The 19,780-nt window shown below is 42.5% G+C and overlaps 2 protein-coding genes across 2 annotated transcripts; both read left to right on the plus strand.

The window, feature by feature from the left end:
* Positions 1 to 368: 368 nt before the first annotated feature.
* On the plus strand, positions 369 to 17,166 carry LOC132145306 (TRIO and F-actin-binding protein-like). The gene is made up of 17 exons (XM_059556255.1): positions 369 to 545; positions 1,675 to 1,820; positions 2,030 to 2,217; positions 2,404 to 4,555; positions 5,334 to 5,436; positions 6,371 to 6,442; positions 9,723 to 9,800; positions 9,889 to 9,957; positions 12,332 to 12,421; positions 12,515 to 12,624; positions 13,894 to 14,311; positions 14,956 to 15,178; positions 15,367 to 15,469; positions 15,555 to 15,714; positions 16,121 to 16,231; positions 16,390 to 16,476; positions 16,759 to 17,166. Exons 1-17 carry the CDS (start codon positions 369 to 371, stop codon positions 16,930 to 16,932), a joined length of 4,461 nt encoding a protein of 1,486 aa, XP_059412238.1. The 3' UTR covers positions 16,933 to 17,166.
* Positions 17,167 to 18,007: 841 nt separating this feature from the next.
* ndufa6 (NADH:ubiquinone oxidoreductase subunit A6) lies at positions 18,008 to 19,032 on the plus strand. The gene is made up of 3 exons (XM_059505128.1): positions 18,008 to 18,177; positions 18,621 to 18,736; positions 18,824 to 19,032. The coding sequence occupies exons 1-3, from the start codon at positions 18,036 to 18,038 to the stop codon at positions 18,953 to 18,955; spliced, it is 390 nt and encodes a 129-aa protein (XP_059361111.1). The 5' UTR covers positions 18,008 to 18,035; the 3' UTR covers positions 18,956 to 19,032.
* The last annotated feature ends 748 nt before the right edge of the window (positions 19,033 to 19,780 follow it).

Consider the following 19,780-nt stretch of genomic DNA (forward strand, 5'->3'; position numbering starts at 1 on the left):
ATTTCTATGCCTATTTCGTGTGTACGCAACGTTTATAAATGAGAGCCCTGGTCTTTTTCTTGATTCAGGTGTGTGTGAGAGAGAGAGGGAGTGTGTGTGATGTTGAGCAGCAGCTGTGGTGCGTCTCTGAAGCTGCTGATATTTAATACACTCCGCAGATGGACACACACATGCAGCATCACTGTCTGCTATTGTTGAGCGAGCCAATGAGACGTGTGTGAGAGAGAGAGTGTGATCATCTCAAACTCCATCGACTCTCATCTGCTGCTCAGGTAACACACTCTCACTGTGTGTCTGAGCGTCTCCGCACGTGCTGCTCTTTGACTGTTTGAGTGTGTGTTAAACCTCATGTGAATGAGTGACCCATGATGCCTCTTGCTGGAGACGAGCTGGTCTGTCCCAAGTTCCAGCCCAACATCTTCGACTCCACCCGCTGCCACGACTGCCTGCGCCAGAAACACCTGCACCACACCTGTGCCGAGCGCGCTCCCGAGCAGAGCGTCTCTGTGGCCGCGCACAGCGACGACAAGGACACCAGCGCCAAGGTGAGACCGCGACGCCTCCATTACTAGAAACACATGTGCTCAGAGCCGCGAGAGAGAAACCTCTGCTGTCTGTGTGTCTTTAGAGCATATGTGTCATATATAGCCACAGATGCGCTCAGAGTGACTGAAATCATCAGCTGTGTGATTCTTCAACAGATTAAAGTCATTAAACTAATATAAGAGAGTGGATGCGTGTGCGCGCACATTCTCATTACTAATGAATGAAGGCAGATCATTTTCTTCTCTTTGTGGCATCAGAGTAACACAATACATTCACAGATAGACGTCAACCGCTGAGATCTGAACTAAACCTTAAACGGTTCACCCGAACTAAAAAAGAGTTCCGAGTCATATGGTTGCTAGGATCATCTGGGTGGTTGCTAGGTGTATGGATTAGTTGTTAGGTTCTGTTGAGTGGTTACTCGGGGTTCTGTTTGTTGCTAGGTGTTCAGTCTGAGTCTTGCAGTCTGAGTCTCTATGATCGTCTAGTCTAAAGATTTGAGAGTTTTCAGCTGTTTCAACACACACTCAGCTTTAATAGTTACTGTAAGCGGTTTCAGCTTGGCACCAATAGCTACTATCTAGTATAAGTGATGACTATTCTAACAATACTAATGAAACTACTGATTTTGAGCCACTGGAGATACATTCTGATCTGAAATAATGATGAGGCGAAAAGCCACAAACCAGGCAGAATTACAGCTTTGAAACCCTAAACCAGTACAGTGTGTGTGTGTGTGTGTGTGTTTGTGTGTGTGTGTGTGTGTGTGTGAGAGAGAGAGAGAGAGAGAGAGAGAGAGAGAGAGTATAGCATCTGAGGTGCCATTTTAGTTGCTTAATTTCTTCCGAAATATCTAGTTAACAAGCCTGAAACATGGTATAACTTAATTTGGAACAAGATATATTTACAGTTAATAAAGAGCTGTGTGATTTTGTCTTAAATTAACACAATCCCTGACATTACTGATGTAGAAACCATGCATTAGTATAAGACATGTTCACGGTCGATAAATCTCTAACAGTGCAGTATCCTTATGTTCTAATGCCTCAATGTTCCATGAGTACACAGATCAGTTCAGTTGTATGTGCTGCACTCTGATTGGCCGTCTGTGTTCCGTTCACCAATCAGGATGACTCCGATGTGCTGTCAGTGGTGAGTAGCTACTGTGATGTCAGCAGAGAGGGGCAGGGCTTTGAGGACGGCTCCCTCTGCATCTTGAGTCCGGACTGTGACCTCTACCTGTGTGACGGAGACGACGACCAAAGCTCGGACAGGTAATCCTGCTAAACATCCTCCTCTCGCTTTTTTCACCACTTGTAAATCTGATTGGCATGTTGAGTCTGTGCTGACGTTATAGTGTTTATCTTCCATTAAATGTGATGTTCATTGTCAACTTTGCTCTAACCGTGTTTTGGAGCTAAGATCCATCCATTTAGGTTGTAGCCTCATATCCTATTCTTCCCTTATATATCTTTAATCCCAGTCAGGGTGACGATTCCATCTACAGTAGCTCTACTGGAACAGAGGAATACTCCAGCCTCCTCAATCATCCTTCATCTTGCCATAGAATGACCCGCTTGGATCAGCCACCGTACCGGGCGAGCCCCCGAGGATGGACGGAGATGTCCCAGAGTCGCCGTGATGGTCTTGGGCAGTTCGGTGTTTCTCACGGTGAGGAAAACACCAATATCTGATTACCAATTGAGCAGCTTGCGGTGTTGTTCGGATGGTTAGAGTGGCAGTTTGAGGTGTCAGGTGGTGTTGGGTTGCACCAGGCTTTTCCTGAGCACTGTGTTACAGTGCACGAGTGCAGTATCATTTCACATATTAACACAGGTCATGATCTTGTCTCCGCAGGCAGCCAGAAGGAACGGAGGGAACGGGAGAGTGGATATTTCTCTCTAGGAAGGGCTGCGGGCAGCAGAGCTGTCCTTGAGCAAAGCCCTCCCTATAGACATTCAGAGAGAGGACATCCCCTGCCAAGCAACAAAAGCCCCGAACCCAAAGCCACCATTCCATTTCGAAACCCGGATCTGGGCGTTGCTTCTGAAAGGAGGACCTCTGAGTTTCAGAATGCTGATCAAATTGAAGAAAACTACCCTCCGGAGCCACTGGATCTCAGTCTGGAGGTGGAGGCCCTTGCTGGGCCCCGGGCCCTGAGTCCCACTCCTTTCAAACAAGCAGAATCACTCAGCGGCTCTGGTCGAAGAGCTGGACGGAATGCCCACACATCTCCCATACGGCAGTATGGAACACTCGACTCTCACCAAAGAGGTTCTGTCCTCTCCCGTTCTTCCTCTCCTTCCCCGTTCAGACGGGCCGAGTCGAGCTCCTCTCTAAACACGGTTGGCTTTCGGTCGGGCGGAGTTTCGCATGGACCAGATCGGGCATTGGTCAATCCGACACGGAACAGCTACTCTGGAAATCTCCGATCATTTGCGAGCACTGCAGGCACAGTCAGTAGCATCAATAAGTCTCTCTCTCACATGGATCTGCGAGGCACTTTACGGAAACCCGAGACCAACCGCTCCTTCCCAGAAAGCCGTGGAACCTCATCTCCTTCCAAACGGAGTTATGAAGGTCCTACTGTGAGGAAAACCGAAACAAAAAGCCCTGGTCACAACAAACAGAGTTCCTTCTCCTCAGTGGGACGCAATGATTCAAGGAGCCAGTCACCTTCCAGACAGAGTTATGATAGGAAAACTGAAACGAAAAATCTTTCATATGAGCGTGGACCTGATAGACAGGGAATCTCCTCCTCTTCCATCTTGAAAAGCCACTATGATTCCCGAAGTCAGTCCCCTTCCAGGCAAGGTTATGATAGGAAAACTGAAACAAAAAGTCTTTCATATGAGCGTGGTCCTGACAGACAGGTAATCTCCACTTCTTCCACCTTGAAGAGCCGCTATGAATCCCGAAGTCAATCCCCTTCCAGACGGAGTTATGATAGGCAAACCGAAACAAAAAGTCCTTCATATGTGCATGGTCCTGACAGACAAGGATTCTCCTCCTTGAAGAGCTGCTATAATTCTCGAAGCCCGTCCCCTGTGCGAAGGATAGAGAGCAATGGGATATCAAGTCAGATTCAAGAGAGTCGACGAAGTGCATCTCCAGTCAGAAAGGGTTATGGAAAACCAAGTCAATCAGATCCAAGATCAATGTCTAATGGGTTGAGCCATGAGAGAAAAAGCCCCTCCCCATCAAGAAAAAGCTATGAAACGCAAAGCCAAGCCACAATGAAAAAAACAGAAGCAAAAAGCTCCCTTCACAGCTACAACCGAGAGAGCCGACACAGTTCCCCAAGTAGAGGTCATCACCAAATCCCTGGCCCATCATCACTTCGTAAGTCCGAAACGAGCAAATCATCAAAAAACCGTGGCTCTGAAAGCCGCAGTCCTTCCCCCTTAGGTCATAGCCAATCTCCTCCTCGCAAGTCAGAGAGTGGGCGGAGCCCCTCTTTGTCTACACTGAGGCGTGAGATTGCAGACCACGCCCCTCTGAGGAACACTGTGAGTGGCTCCGCCTCTTATGTAAGAAACACAACACGTAACCAATCACAGCACGATTCGCCGGGACCCTGGAGAGGCTCCGCCCACTCTCTTCACAGCCAGTCAGTCTCACGAAACTCCTCCCCCTCACGCCACAGTAGTGAGAAGAAGCCAACTGGTTCCTTTACGAAAACCGCCTGGGAAAAGCCAAGAGATGAAAGGAAGAAGAGCAGTGTGAGGCAGAACCTAGAAGCACAGAGCTCCACGTCTGACAACCGACGAGCACAGAGTCGACACAGAAGCCCCTCGCCTCCAGTCCAAAGACACACCTCTTCTCAGAGCTCCTTGGACTCCGAGTCGAGTCACCTCTCGGCCGGGTCGTCGGGTCTCAACCGGGAGGAGTATGCCATGATGGCTGACCTTCCCAAGGTCAAAACGGTCTTCCGGAGGGAGAGTCCGAGCCAGCTGAAGAGGATGGAGAGCAGACAGAAACGAGAGCTTTCCCGCTACAAACCGGCCAGGTGGACAGAAAATGTCTAATCACTGTTCAACTCAATATCTAAAAGAGGATGTCTTTAGCAAGGATGTCCTAATTTCAGGATCAAACTAATTTGATGAATTTATACATAACAGAGCTCAAAGGCAGCTATCAAATTGTCCCAAATATTAAATAAACATATAAACAACAGAGTTGGATATTAACAAGTGCTTATGGTAAAAATACCACCAAAATTAATAAAAATGTCTCATAACTTTCAAGACACCAGGGGAAAAAAATCTCCTGCACTATTAATTAAACTATGTGTCAATTTGCCGGATTAAATTTAGATTAGCTCACGATGCATCAGACAGCTTTTATGCATTGTTTTGTGCAAAGCTGAGTGTTATAACCAATCAAACGTGTTTCGGTTGAGCTTGGGAATACTTTGGCCGATTAGAGGTGCTTAATTTAGTAAGCTCTGAAAATACCTGAGCTGTGTTGTTTGCACACTAACGCAAATTCCCTCTTCATAAACAACACTGTGCAGTTATACGTAAATATCTGAAAGGTTTTGTAGATTCTGATTTTGTAGAGTTTTTATGTCTTCTAAACCTGTCCTGGACTGACATGTTTGTCTATAAAGCCAGAATGTGGCATGCATTAAAAGCAGACACAAATGTAAAACAAAAAGAAAAGAAAAATCCTCTGGAAATCAATTCCAGAGGGCCAATATTGACCCTTACTGGAAAAGTTCAATTCTGTCCCTGCTGTGAATGATGCCAGACCCGGGTTAGCTGAAGCTGTTTGTGTTTTTCTAGTCACTCCCAGAGCAAAGCTCCTTCGGATTGGGATGAACTGGAGGAAGACAGAGAAAGTGGTACACTATCAAGGGCTCACTCGTCCAGCTCCCTACACACACAGGTAAACAGACACACTTCCTGTAACACTCACATAAACATATAGAAATATAATCGGCTAAGGATAAGTGATTCTACAAGTAAACTTAAACTGTTTCTAAATGCCCACTCACACCATGGTTGATAGCTATTATGATAACAATAAAAACCATAATGTTTTAATAACTATTCTAAGTCTGCAACAACAAGAAATTTTACACTAGGGCTGCACAATTAATCGTATTTTTAACAGCGATTACAATTGCGTAATCGTTCAAAGCGTTAATTAATTGTTCAAACTCCACTTTTTTGTTGTTTTGTTGTTGTTGTTTTTAAATCTACAGGTAATCTTAAGGGTTTTCCCATTGTTTTAATTTTTGTTTAAGTATAACATTAAAATACCATGCATATTTTTACATTTTTATTTTATTTTAAGTAGAAACCAATCTAAAATATAGTTGACATTTGATGCTTAACACTGTAGAAAAGCGATAGAAGTTTTTCAGGTAGAGTGTTTTCAGCTTGGTTATTTGTATTTAAAAATATGGCATGAGGTTGATTCAAACAGTGCTATAAACATCATTCAATGTAAATTGCGCAATGACAATTTCAAGGGAATAATTGACCAGTATGAATTTTTTTTTCAGGTAATGAACGATATAAACATAGACAGCCAATTCAATCCATCCAGCTTTAAAGAGCTCAAGCGTTTGACGTGACAGACAGCTAACAATTATTGTTATAGTTATCATTATATTCATTGTTATAGATGATATTCATTGTTTATAGATGTACGGTTGTCATTATTGTAGCTATTATACTTATCATTACAGTTTGCATTATTGTAATCATGATAGTTATCGTTATAGTGATCCAAACACACACTGTGTCTGGTGTTTACACACACGTCTGCTGAGGTCTGAGAGTGTTAACTCTTGTTTGACCTGTGTTTGTGACAGAGAGAGAGCAGTCCAGCCGCGGATCAGACTGAGTCTGGCAGAAACCTGTCCAGAGCGTCAGGACAGAAACAGGTACAGTAATACCTCCGTCTGGACGCCTCAGATGTGCTGTAGTTCCAACGCTGCTCACCAGGTGTGTGTTTCTTCTGCAGAAAACACACAGACCGTCTGTGTATTTCTCCTGCAGCGTGGAGCAGGCCGACGAAGAACCAGTGCAACAGGCATGTCATAAACACTCGACACTCACTCACCCACTAATTAAAAACTTGTATGACTGACCATCTTCCATATATATATATATATATATATATATATATATATATATATATATATATATGTATATATATATATATATATATGTATATGTATATATATATATATATATATGTATATATATATATATATATATATATATATATATATATATATATATATATATATATATATGTATATATATCCTTTGTGCGCTGCATAAAAAAAATATTAGTTTTTTTGTCTAGTATAAATATAAAAAAATTGTTTAATCGGGATACATTTACTTGGGTAACAAAAATTACTTAAGATATTAAAGGGATAGATGACATGAGGGTGAGTTATTAATAACATAATTATGATTTTTGGGTGAACTATCCCTTTAATGTTTGTAGTTTTTGCTTAAAAATATCTGCCAATTGGGCATGGAAAACAATCTTGTTTAGCCTTTACATTAAAATAAATTAAGAAATTAACTAAGTTTTAGCATTTATATTACAGTGAGAGCTTAGAGCTAAAGTACTGTTTTTCCTCACGGTTTTAGTAGTAGACTGATTTACTATGAGCCGATTGAATGGCGCGGTTCTGATTGGTTGCTGAGCTGTCTTGGCAGTTCTCATTGGCTACTGCTCTTCATTGAGCGGTTCTAATTGGTTGCTGTGCTGCTCTAGGCGGTTCTTATTGGCTGTCGCGCTACTCAGCGCGGATCCGATTGGTTGCTATGCTGCGCTGGGCGGTTCTGATTGGCCGCTCCCTTCCGCTGAACTCTAATCAGGCTCCGCCCCGGCAACAGCGACAGCAGCGCGAGTTCCGCCAAACTTACGTTCCGATCTATCGATTCAGCGATTAAAAGTGTGATTAAACATGACGATCTTCAGCTTTAGGGAAACCTAAAGCTCACAAATGCGGTTTATTTAATCAGTGCTTGTTTTTTTGTGTTTGTGCTGCGGCTGGATTGGACACCATGACGGTCAGTTTCACTTTAATTCACTTTAATAACCTTCGCTCTGAGTGTAAACACGATGCTAGTTTGATTCGATGTCGTATAAGTGTTTGTCTTTGTGTGTTGCTGTGTAGTGTTTGCGCAGTCTGTCCTCGTGTGTGTGTGTGTGCGGGTGGTTCGTGAGCAAACACAACTTGTTTTTATATTTGTATGTTTCTGCGCGCGCGACACACCCTACACGTGCACGCGCATTACCCAGGCTGATCTCTGCTGTTTTTTTTGTTTTCGATGTAAATACAAACAGACTCAGTGGAGCTCGGATTAATACAGTTAAATATGTCGTCCTGCTTCATGATGTACTCCGCAAACTTACACTGCTTCTGAAGTGTTTCCATCCTCCTGTTTTATGCGCATTTTGGAATATTGCATCGAAACCGCTGGATGGCTGCGCATAAATTCTAAAATTCTAATCAATTTGAAAATTCTATTCCAATTCTAAGAAATATGCATAAAAAACTTGATCACAAAAAGTTAGATAAACTTTTTATCAATGAAATTCAGCAATGCGCATCAAAAAATGAATGTAAGTATTAATAATATTAATTGTCTTTAGGGATGGGATGGTATGAAAATTTAATATCACGATTATAGTGACTAAAATTATCACGATTATCAATATTATCACGGTTTTGTTGAAACGAGATGAAAGTGTTCAAAAATAGTTGATGCTCACACTGAAAACATTTCAGCAAGTTTTATATTTAATAATCAACAAACAACTAATAAAACAAGCAACTCTATGCACTTAATTTAAAGAAAGATTAAATTCTGTGGCATTTCCTTCCTTACAATGAAAAGTGTAGAAGCATGGAAAAGCATAGAAAAGTCACTGACTTTCGCCATTCCTTCTCGAAAAAAAAAACAAAAAAACATTGTGCGCTGCGCTTGCGTCAGACTGTTGCTGGCTGGACATGATTTAATAGCGAGTTATTAAAACCGCGATAATCAAACACGGTTTTAATGATAATTCATTTTTAAACGATATTACTAACCTTCAGCACATTTTATCACGGTTATCGATAAAACCGGTTATCGTCCCATCCCTAATTGTCTTATACTTTTCTTTGTGATATTTAGTGCCATTTTGTCAGGAAGTGATAATTTAGTTCTGTTTGACTCATTGGATGGAAACGTTGCTTTATTCGCAAATGTTTCATGCGATATTCATGTTTTGCGCACAGAATACATTTGCATCACATCTTCATAGCTACAGACAAATCATGTGGATCTGCTAGATGTCTGTAGAAGATCTCCTAATCTAAAAACATCCTCCAGTCGTCTGGAAGATGTCAGTTATACATGCATAAACATCTTAAAGACATCTAATAGACATCTGTTTGACATCTGACAGGAAACATCCTGCAGATGTAAGCGCAGACGTCAGATAGACGTCTCTGTGATGTAGGTAACGCTGCTCAGAGGCGCTTCAGAGCAGGCATTAGGTTTGGTGTGGCTTTGCATCATGTTAACGAAGCGTGTAACAGTCGATCAGATTTGTCTTTCTGATGTTCCTCTATGTGCCTGTGCTTCTGAATCAGTGCTTGTATCACGAGGAATCATTGGATCGGATTCATATGATGAACTGTGAATCAGCAGCCATTTCCTTCAGGAAGAGCTTTTATTGAAGCTCAGCTGCTCGACTGACTCGTTCTGAATTTGTCATTTTTCTTCCTGGTGAACCCCAGTGCCTGCTGGGTAATCAGAAACCTGGCGTGTCCAGACACATGCTGCTATTACTAAACTACACATGAACTAATGATCAGAGTAAACTGCGGTAAAGCACACAGTACCAAACACACACTCAGATCGATAAGAGATATTAGACTCTTGTGTTGTAAATCATATAAAACACCCAAAACATAGGCCTACATAGAAAATGTCATAAAATGCATTAATAATAAGAAACACAATAATGCAATGATGAGTGAGCGCGCGTGTGTGTGTGTGATAAGGGGTGTGAGTGGGTGTGTGCAACACTGCATGTACTGTTAATCAGTCATAACAGTTTCACCATCACTGTCTCATGTTTCCTGTGGTCTTGTGTTTGTTCTTCACACACTCACACTTACACACACTGATGGGTGTGTCTGATGAACCCATCTGTTCTTCTGTCTGCAGCCTGACCTGCTGAACTTCAAGAAGGGATGGATGTCTAAACTGGATGAGAGCGGAGAGGTGAGACCCGTCTGTCTGTCCTTCAGTGTGAGATGATACTGAGACGTGTTTGATGACTGACAGTGTGTGTGTGTGTGTGTGTGTGCAGTGGAGGAAACACTGGTTTGTGCTGACAGATGCTGGGCTGAAGTACTACAGAGACTCTGCGGCAGAGGAGGTGAGAATCACACGCAAACACATGCTAATAACACATGATCACGCGTGAACACTCACAAACACATGCTAAGAACATGTGATCACGCGTGAACACTCACAAACACATGCTAATAACACACGATCAAGCATGAACACTCTCAAACACATGCTAATAACACACGATCAAGCATGAACACTATCAAACACATGCTAATAACACGTGATCACTCATGAACACTCACAAACACATGCTAAAAACATGTGATCACACGTGAACACTCACAAACACATGCTAAAAACACATGATCACGCGTGAACACTCACAAACACATGCTAATAACACAAGATCACATGTGAACATTTACAAACACATGCTAAAAACACGTGATCACACCTGAACATTCACAAACACATGCTAATAACACGTGATCACACCTGAACATTCACAAACACATGCTAATAATACGCGATCACACGTGAACGTTTACAAACCCATGCTAAAAACATGTGATCACACCTGAACATTCACAAACACATGGTAATAACACACGATCAAACATGAACACTATCAAACACATGCTTATAACACGTGATCACTCATGAACACTCACAAACACATGCTAAAAAACACGTGATCATGCGTGAACATTTACAAACACATGCAAAAAACACGTGATCACACCTGAACATTCACAAACACATGCTAATAACACGTGATCACACGTGAACATTTACAAACACATGCTAAAAACATGTGATCACACGTGAACATTTACAAACACATGCTAAAAACATGTGATCACACCTGAACATTCACAAACACATGCTAATAACACACGATCAAGCATGAACACTCTCAAACACATGCTAATAACACACGATCAAGCATGAACGCTCTCAAACACATGCTAATAACGCGTGATCACACCTGAACATTCACAAACACATGCTAATAACATGTGATCACACGTGAACATTTACGAACACATGCAAATAACGTGATCACGCATGAACACTCATGAACACATGCTAATAACACGCGATCACACATGAACACTCTCAAACACGTTAAAAACGTGATCGCGCATGAACACTCACAAAAACATGCTAATAACACATGATCATGCATGAACACTCACAAACACAAACATGTGATCACACCTGAACATTCACAAACACATGCTAATAACACACGATCAAGCATGAACACTCTCAAACACATGCTAATAACACGTGATCACTCATGAACACTCACAAACACATGCTAATAACACGTGATCACTCATGAACACTCACAAACACATGCTAATAACACGTGATCACACCTGAACATTCACAAACACATGTAATAATACGCGATCACGCGTGAACATTTACAAACACATGCTAATAATACGCGATCACACGTGAACATTTACAAACACATGATAAAAACATGTGATCACACCTGAACATTCACAAACACATGCTAATAACACACGATCAAGCATGAACACTATCAAACACATGCTAAGAACACATGATCACTCATGAACACTCACAAACACATGCTAAAAAAACACTTGATCATGCGTGAACACTCACAAACACATGCTAATAACACGTGATCACATGTGAACATTTACAAACACATGCTAATAACACGTGATCACACGTGAACATTTACAAACACATGCTAAAAACATGTGATCACACGTGAACATTTACAAACACATGCTAAAAACATGTGATCACACCTGAACATTCACAAACACATGCTAATAACACACGATCAAGCATGAACACTCAAACACATGTTAATAACACACGATCAAGCATGAACACTCTCAAACACATGCTAATAACGCGTGATCACACCTGAACATTCACAAACACATGCTAATAACACGTGATCACACGTGAACATTTACGAACACATGCCAATAACATGTGATCACGCGTGAACACTCATGAACACATGCTAATAACACGCGATCACGCATGAACACTCTCAAACACATGCTAATAACGCGTGATCACACCTGAACATTCACAAACACATGCTAATAACACGTGATCACACGTGAACATTTACGAACACATGCCAATAACATGTGATCACGCGTGAACACTCATGAACACATGCTAATAACACGCGATCACGCATGAACACTCTCAAACACATGCTAATAACATGCAAACATGCGTTAATAATATGCAAACACATGTGAACGCGCTAATAGCATGCAAATATCACGCAAATATACACATACGATAACACAACCACATGAACACTCACAAAGACATGTTATAACATGCAAGCACACGTTCATTGATAATTCTCTAATAACATGCTTTTACCACTGTTCTGTTATGGAGATTATACGGCTGTTGTTATATGGTTGTTGTGTGTTCAGAGGGACGAGGTGGATGGAGAGATCGACCTGAAGGCGTGTTTGAAGGTCTCAGAGTTTGACGTGGAGAAGAACTACGGCTTTCAGATTCAGGTCAGTACAGGATCGCGTCTGGACTCGTTGCATTCCTGCGCTGATCATCTGATCTGCAGATACTCACTGTGTGTGTGTGTGTGTGTCCTGCAGACCAGAGATGCGGTCTACACACTCTCCGCCATGACGGCTGGTATACGCAGGAACTGGATCGAGGTCTTGAGGAAGAACGTCCAGCCCAGCAGCTCTCCAGACCTCACACAGTCAGTCAAGCTCACACACACACACACACACACACACACATATAATGGTTTTTATACTGTACAGACTGTAGTTTCTATCACCCTACACCTAAACCAATCCCTCACAGAAATTTTTCTGCTATTTCAGATTTTTATCACATTCCATTGTGTGTGATTTAAAAAAGTGTTTCCTCATGACGACCTAAAAAATGTCCCCACAAGGTCAACATTTACTGGTATTACTATACTTGTGGGGTCATACAGTTATTAAATTGAATGTTAGAAAGCAAAGAAATTAGGACAGCCATACATGTTAATGTTGTAATTTCACCTGTTGTAAAATAAAATACAATTAGGTAACACTTTCATGCTCCATTAGTTAATGTTAGTTAACATGATCTAAGCAAGAACAATCCTTCTACAGCATTTATTAATCTTAGTTGATGTTAATGTCAACATTTACTAAAGCATTATTCAAATCAAAAGTTGTGCTTGTTAACATTAGTTAATAAACTGAGAATTAGCGAACAATGAATGACTCTTATTTATTAACTAACATTAACAAAGATTAATAAATACAGTAATACATGTATTGTTCATTGTTTGTTCATGTTAATTAATAAATTAACTAACTTTAACTAATGGACCATTATTCTAAAGTGTTCCCTAAAATGATTATTGTTATTATTAATAAATAGAATGTTTTTCATTGAAACTACAATAGTATTCTTACCAATATACATATTTCATTTTTAATAATTTACCAAAATAAAACACTTAAATGATAACTATGGTTGTTGTTAAACTCTTATTTATACGTTGCAATGTAATAGTATCATTATGTTAGTAACATGTATTCATTTTTATCATCTAATAAAACAAAACATTTTAAAAAATAACTGTTGTAGGTGTTAAATACTTATTTATAGTTTACAATATAATTACAATGGTAACATTTATAAATGTATGGTTTGATAAGATGAAACTAAGTAATCACCATAATTGAAGTAATTAAGTAATAATTCTATTTCATTCTTATTTTTAAAGCATTATAGAGCTACCAATTTTTATGAAAAAAGAATCTATATATTTTTTTTTTTGATTCATTAGTAATATTTTATTGGCACCATTCATGTTTCATAGATTATATAGACTTGAGTTTGATGGAGAGCATTGAGCATGATTTAGATGGGATTCATCAATGGGTTAATTGACACTAGTCGTTAGTTTCAGAGCTAATGAGACACTAGTGAGTCGTTGACATGTTGAATCTGTTCATGTGTGTTTTAGGCTGCCCAACTGCAGCAGCGATAAAGAAAACACCCATCATTCCTCATCCCTCCGCCTCCGCAGCCAATCAGAGGCAACCTCCACCACCACAAACCCCGCCCACCGCAAATTTGACTATGTTGAGCTGTCACCGGTAACCACGCCTTCTGCCCCTGCCTCCACCAATCAGAGAGAGTCGGGGGAGGGGCAGGTGAGAGAGCACAGCCAATGGCAGGAGGAGCGGCTGCGTGCCGACGCCCACAGCCAGTGGGAGGCGGTGCTTTCGCGGAAGGGGACGGGCCACCAGTCGGAACAGAGACGAATAGAGGAGGAGATTGAGAGGAAGTGGGCGGAGTTTGAGCGGCTGCCACTCAAAGAGACGAGGTCACTCCCACTGGTGGGCTCACGGTCGTCAGCCAATCAGGCGCTGGAGAGGGAGGTAGTGCGTGAATAAAGTCTATCTGCTCTCATGAATGACTTTATGAGAACTGAATAGAACACAGAGAGACACATTAACCCTTATATAATGCAGCCGGGGCATTTCTGAACCCAAGAAACTCTGAAAACGTAAGAAACACACCTTGAAAATACGTCAAGGCTGTTATACATCATTTATACATTACAAATACATTATGTAAATGACATTATGCCGATATTAGGGAAAACATTTTTATTCCAATGTGTAAAATATATTTATCATTATATTTTCTTTAGCTTCTTTCCCATATAGCATGCTTCTTCATGATTGTAACATACCTGCAGTTTAGTTTGAAAACATCCCAGAGAAATATTTATATGTAGTATATATCGTTTTTTTTTATAAATTTGGCCTGTTTTTGATCACATAATTACATTATAATAACATAATTAAATAAGGGTTAACATTCACCAGCACAAATGACTGTATGTGCTTTATAAAGTATATTTTGTACCCTCTGGAGAATATTCACAGTCATTTGTGCTGCCCTCTCTGTGTGTGTCTGTGTGTGTGTGTGTGTGTGTGTGTGTGTGCATGAGCGTGCTCTTGTCCAGCGCTCGAGCTGCAGAAGGCTTTACCTCGGCCTGTCCCTCTGTGTCCTGCAGGTGGCGTCTCTGAGGCAGCAGCTGGCGGAGCTGGGGGCGGGGCCCGGGCGGGGGGCGGGGCAGTGTGGGGCGGAGTCAGGCTGCAGGGCGGTGCTGCAGCAGATGGAGCGCACACACAGGGAGGTGCTGGAGGAGCTGGAGAAGCAGCACTCGCAGCAGATCAGTGCACTGGAGCGGGAACGAGACGCACTGCTGAAGGAGGAGAGCGATGCCACCGCACGAGGTACTCACCAATCACTGCAGAGCACCGCCTGTAGTGGGCGGAGCTTCACTGCCATGATTCCGTCTGCAGAAGCACAGGGTCTGCATGAATACGAGTGTGTTTTCCTCCGGTGTGTGTTCATATGTGTAGTGCTCCAGTGATGTATGCGTGTGTGTGTGTGTGTAACAGTGTGTGTGTTGTGTTGTCAGTGATGGAGGCGCTACAGAAAGCACACCGAGAGGAGCTGGAGAAAACCAGCCAGCTCCGAGAGACTCATGGGACGGACTCACACACACTTGACAAACAGCAGCAGTGAGTACACACACACACACACACACACACACGTGTGCGCTGCAGGAGTGGTGTCTGGAGCTCATCTCTCTGTGTGTGTGTGCAGGGCGGAGCTGGCGTCCCTGCGGCGGGAGCTGGCGTCTCTGTCGGAGCGATACTCTCAGAAGTGTGTGGAGCTGACGCGAGCGCAGCAGCACAGTCTGGACGCAGAGCGACTCGTGAGCCAGAGAGACACACAGATGGAGCAGCTGAAGAGAGACAACCAGGTGCTCAACACACACACACACACACACACACAGCAGCCGCAGCGTACAGAGATGTCAGCACACTCACGGTTCACATGAACACTGTCAGCATTACCTGAGTGTTAATACACTGAGTCCAGCAGCCTAATGTGACAATCAGTAGAATCTAGATCATCCATACCATTCATAATATGTGCTTCATTTATTTGTTAACATTTAGGTCAGCATTGCTGTCTAATCAGCCAATATTGTCTTAAATAGCCTGCACTTCATCTTTTATAACATGCGATTTTAATCAAATCAATTCAGACTTGATTTTACTGTTTTGGAAATATAAGGTGATAAAAATATTTGAAAATATCTTTGTTCAAATGAGCATGAGTTATTTCCCTCTCACCTGTTTACGTGTGTGTGTGTGTGTGTGCAGGACCTCCAGGCGCGTCTCTCAGACGAGGTCAAGGTCATTCGCTCTCTGGTCACAGGTCAAGGGTCAGACGGAGTGACTGATGGCACTGAGAGGTCGTGGTGTGAGACACAGGTGAAGCAGTGTGTTTCTTCACTGATGATTTGTTGATTGTGTCAGAGCACATGTCCATGAAGGACAGGAAGTGAGGTGATCGTCCTCCTGGATGTTCAGACGTGTGCTGTGCTGTTTCTTCATCTGTGTGTGTGTGTGTGTGTGTGTGTGTGTGTCAGGTGCTGCTGCGTGTGCGAGAGAATGAACTACAGTATTTACACAAGCAGCTCAGCAGCCTCCGCAACCAGCTGCAGTTCCTCAGCACGGTAACACACCCGTCTCTCGCTCTCTGTGTGTGTGTGTGTAACGTAATGTCCGTCATTCATAATGTCAGTGTGCTTCTCATGTGTAACTCGTGTTTCCTGTGTGTAACGTGTTTCTCTTATGTGTGTGTGTTTGTAACGTGTTTCCTGTGTGTAATGCATGTTTCTTATGTCTGTGTGTAACGTGTGTTTTCCATGTGTGTGTGTGTGTTAAATGCTTGTCTCTCTTGTGTAATGTGTGTGTGTGTGTGTGTGTGTGTGTGTGTGTGTGTGTGTGTGTGTCAGGAGAAGAGCAGCGTGTGCGAGCGCTACCGTGAGGTGTGTGAGGAGCTGAGCGTGATGAAGAGCCGAAGCGAGCGTGAGGCCGAGACGCTGAGAGAGCACCTGAGACTGGCACTGAGCGCACTGCACGAGGGACAGCAGACCGACAACACACACACTCACACACACACCTCCTGAGGGAGGAGCCTCACACACACACACGTGCCTTCATTATAGCCCAATCAGCTGCAGCCGTCCCCACCGGCCAATCAGCTGCGGGACACTGGAACAAACGCTTCTGCACTTTCTCATGTCTCTCTGTGTTCGACTCCTGGGAGCAGAACTGGAACGCCTCACACACACACACACACACACACACACACACACACACGTGTGAGTAATCGGAGTCTCCCTGGGTTCATCTGCCAAACTATCATCTGATGATATGTGCCTCCTGCTCATGTGTGTGTGTGTGTGTGTTCAACTGCCTTTGTGCCACAAAAACAAAGAGCTTTGCTTTAATGAGCCAATGTTTTTTTTAAAGATGTTTGCATTTCTTGTGGTCATATTTAATTAGAGTTTAACGCTTATGTAGACTTCATACTAGGACTAATAAAACATGGGTTCTCTGGTCCGTGGCCTCCTGAGTGACTTCTTCAGTGTGTGTGTGTGATGTTCTGTGTTCAGGAAGCTGAGAGGAAGAGTAAACCGACCAGGACGGGTCATTCACCACGCGTGTAAGATGATCAGAGTGGATTTATACCCTGGACACAGTCTGAATCAGATGATTTGACTGGATCCTGAGGTCTTCTGAGGGCCTGACTGATACATCTCACATGTTTAGTGTTTTATATTAAATCCCAATCATTATTCTTCATATCACTCACAAACCGTGAGGAGAAAAGAGAAACACTGAAATCCCTCCAGTTTTTAACAAAACAGCGACTACTACAGAACTCACAATTATCAAAATGACGCATGTTCGAGATCATTATTTAACATCAAAACAAAAGAACACGGTGCGCTAACGTTACTTAATAAGAGTTGTCGATACATTAGTCTGATATAGAAGCCCATAAATGATGAATAAACAAGCTAACTGCATGTTATATGCGGTCAGTATGACTATTGTAGATTTACATGATGTGGTAATTATAAAAATAACAGTTAATTGTGGACTCTGACTTGATGTGGATCTCTGGACTCTGTGCCGGATGTTTTGACTGCGCAGTTCCGCTCCGCGCCGGAAGGAGGCGCTGCTTCGGCTTTGAAGCGCATGCGCAGAGCAGCAGCGCAGTCTAATGATGGCGTCCAGCGCAGCGACTCGCTCCGGAGCCGCCGCCTTTAAAGCCGTTAAACCGATCTTCAGCCGCGACCTGAGTGAAGCCAGGCGCAGGGCCCGAGAGCTGTACCGGGCCTGGTACCGAGAGGTGCCCAACACAGGTACACACACACACACACCGAGACAGAGAGAGAGAACCGAGTCAAGGTCACACACACACACACAGTATAAACACACTCCGCTGTTTCTGTTTAAATTCCTCCGAACTGAACTAAATGATTCATCAGTGAATCGAATCAGTTGTTTATAGACGTGTGTGAAAACACTTACATATTGAGTGTGAATTTTCTCTCAGATTAAAGACACACACACACACACACACACACACACACACACACACACACACACAAGCCCAGTAGAGTACACCTGACCTGATTCACTGTACTTCAGCTGTAGATATGAGCACACTAACACACACACATCTCATCTGATTATCACTGAAGATGACCTCTCAGGAGATGCGTGTGTGTGTGTGTGTATCACTGAGCACAGGAGACAGACAGGTGTGTGTGTGTGTGTGTGTGTGTGTGTGTGTGTGTTCCAGTGCACATGTTCCAGCTGGACATCACACCGCAGCAGGGTCACGAGAAGCTGAGGGAAATGTTCGACAGGAACAGACACGTGACGGACCCCCGCGTCATCGACCTGCTGGTCATCAAGGTGTGTGTGTGTGTGTGTGTGATCTGATCACTCTGTGTGAGTGTGAGTGTGTGTGTGTGATCTGATCACTCACTCTCTGTGTTTCAGGGGAAGATGGAGCTGGAGGAGACCATCAAAGTCTGGAAGCAGAAGACACACATCATGCGCTTCTTCCACCAGACTGAAGCGCAGCGTCCTGACGACTTCCTGTCCAAGTTCTACCAAGGACACGACGCCTGACCCCTGACCCCTGACCCTGGAGTGTGTGGTGATATATTCATCTTCTGGACTGTAAATAAACCCTGATGCTGAAGCTCTCTGTGATCTGTGTGTGTTTCATTGAGTCTGGATCATCGTTTCATCAGAAGTGTGTGTGTCTGTCTCTGCACTCTCACATCTGATCCTTACACGGGATGCACACACACACACACACACACACATATATACACATAACACACACATATACACATACACACACACACACACATATATACATACACACTCGGGACACAAACACACGCGTGTCCCTGCAGCACAAGACACATATATTACTAGAAATAGACAAAAATACATTGAATGAGTCACAATGACACATTTCTCTTTTATGACAAAAATCATTAGGATATTAAGTAAAGATCATATTCGTATTCGATCATATTTATTATCGTAAATATATCAAAACTTCATTTTTGATTAGTAATACGTATTTTATATTATTAAGAATACTTAAGTAAAGTTCAAGTATATTGTTAAGTATACGTTATGTAGCAAGTATACAAATATCAGTGTGTTAGTAGTATACTAGTAAGTGTACTGTTTCAGTACTCCTTGGGACTAAATTGGCCCACTCTCTAGTATATTAAAGTACACAACTAGTTCACCTCTATGTTTGTAGTTTGTCCTGCAATTACACTAAAAGTGAACATATAGTTATACTGATAGTTTACTAATTAAATACTTCGTACACTTTGAAGTATAGTCTCAGTAAACTACTAGTGTAGTAGTTTTATACTGCAAGTATACTCAGAAGTTGTCTTTAAGTGACCTGTAAATCATATTTAAGTA

The sequence above is a fragment of the Carassius carassius genome, chromosome 1 (assembly GCF_963082965.1).
Source record: "Carassius carassius chromosome 1, fCarCar2.1, whole genome shotgun sequence".
NCBI lineage: Eukaryota > Metazoa > Chordata > Actinopteri > Cypriniformes > Cyprinidae > Carassius > Carassius carassius.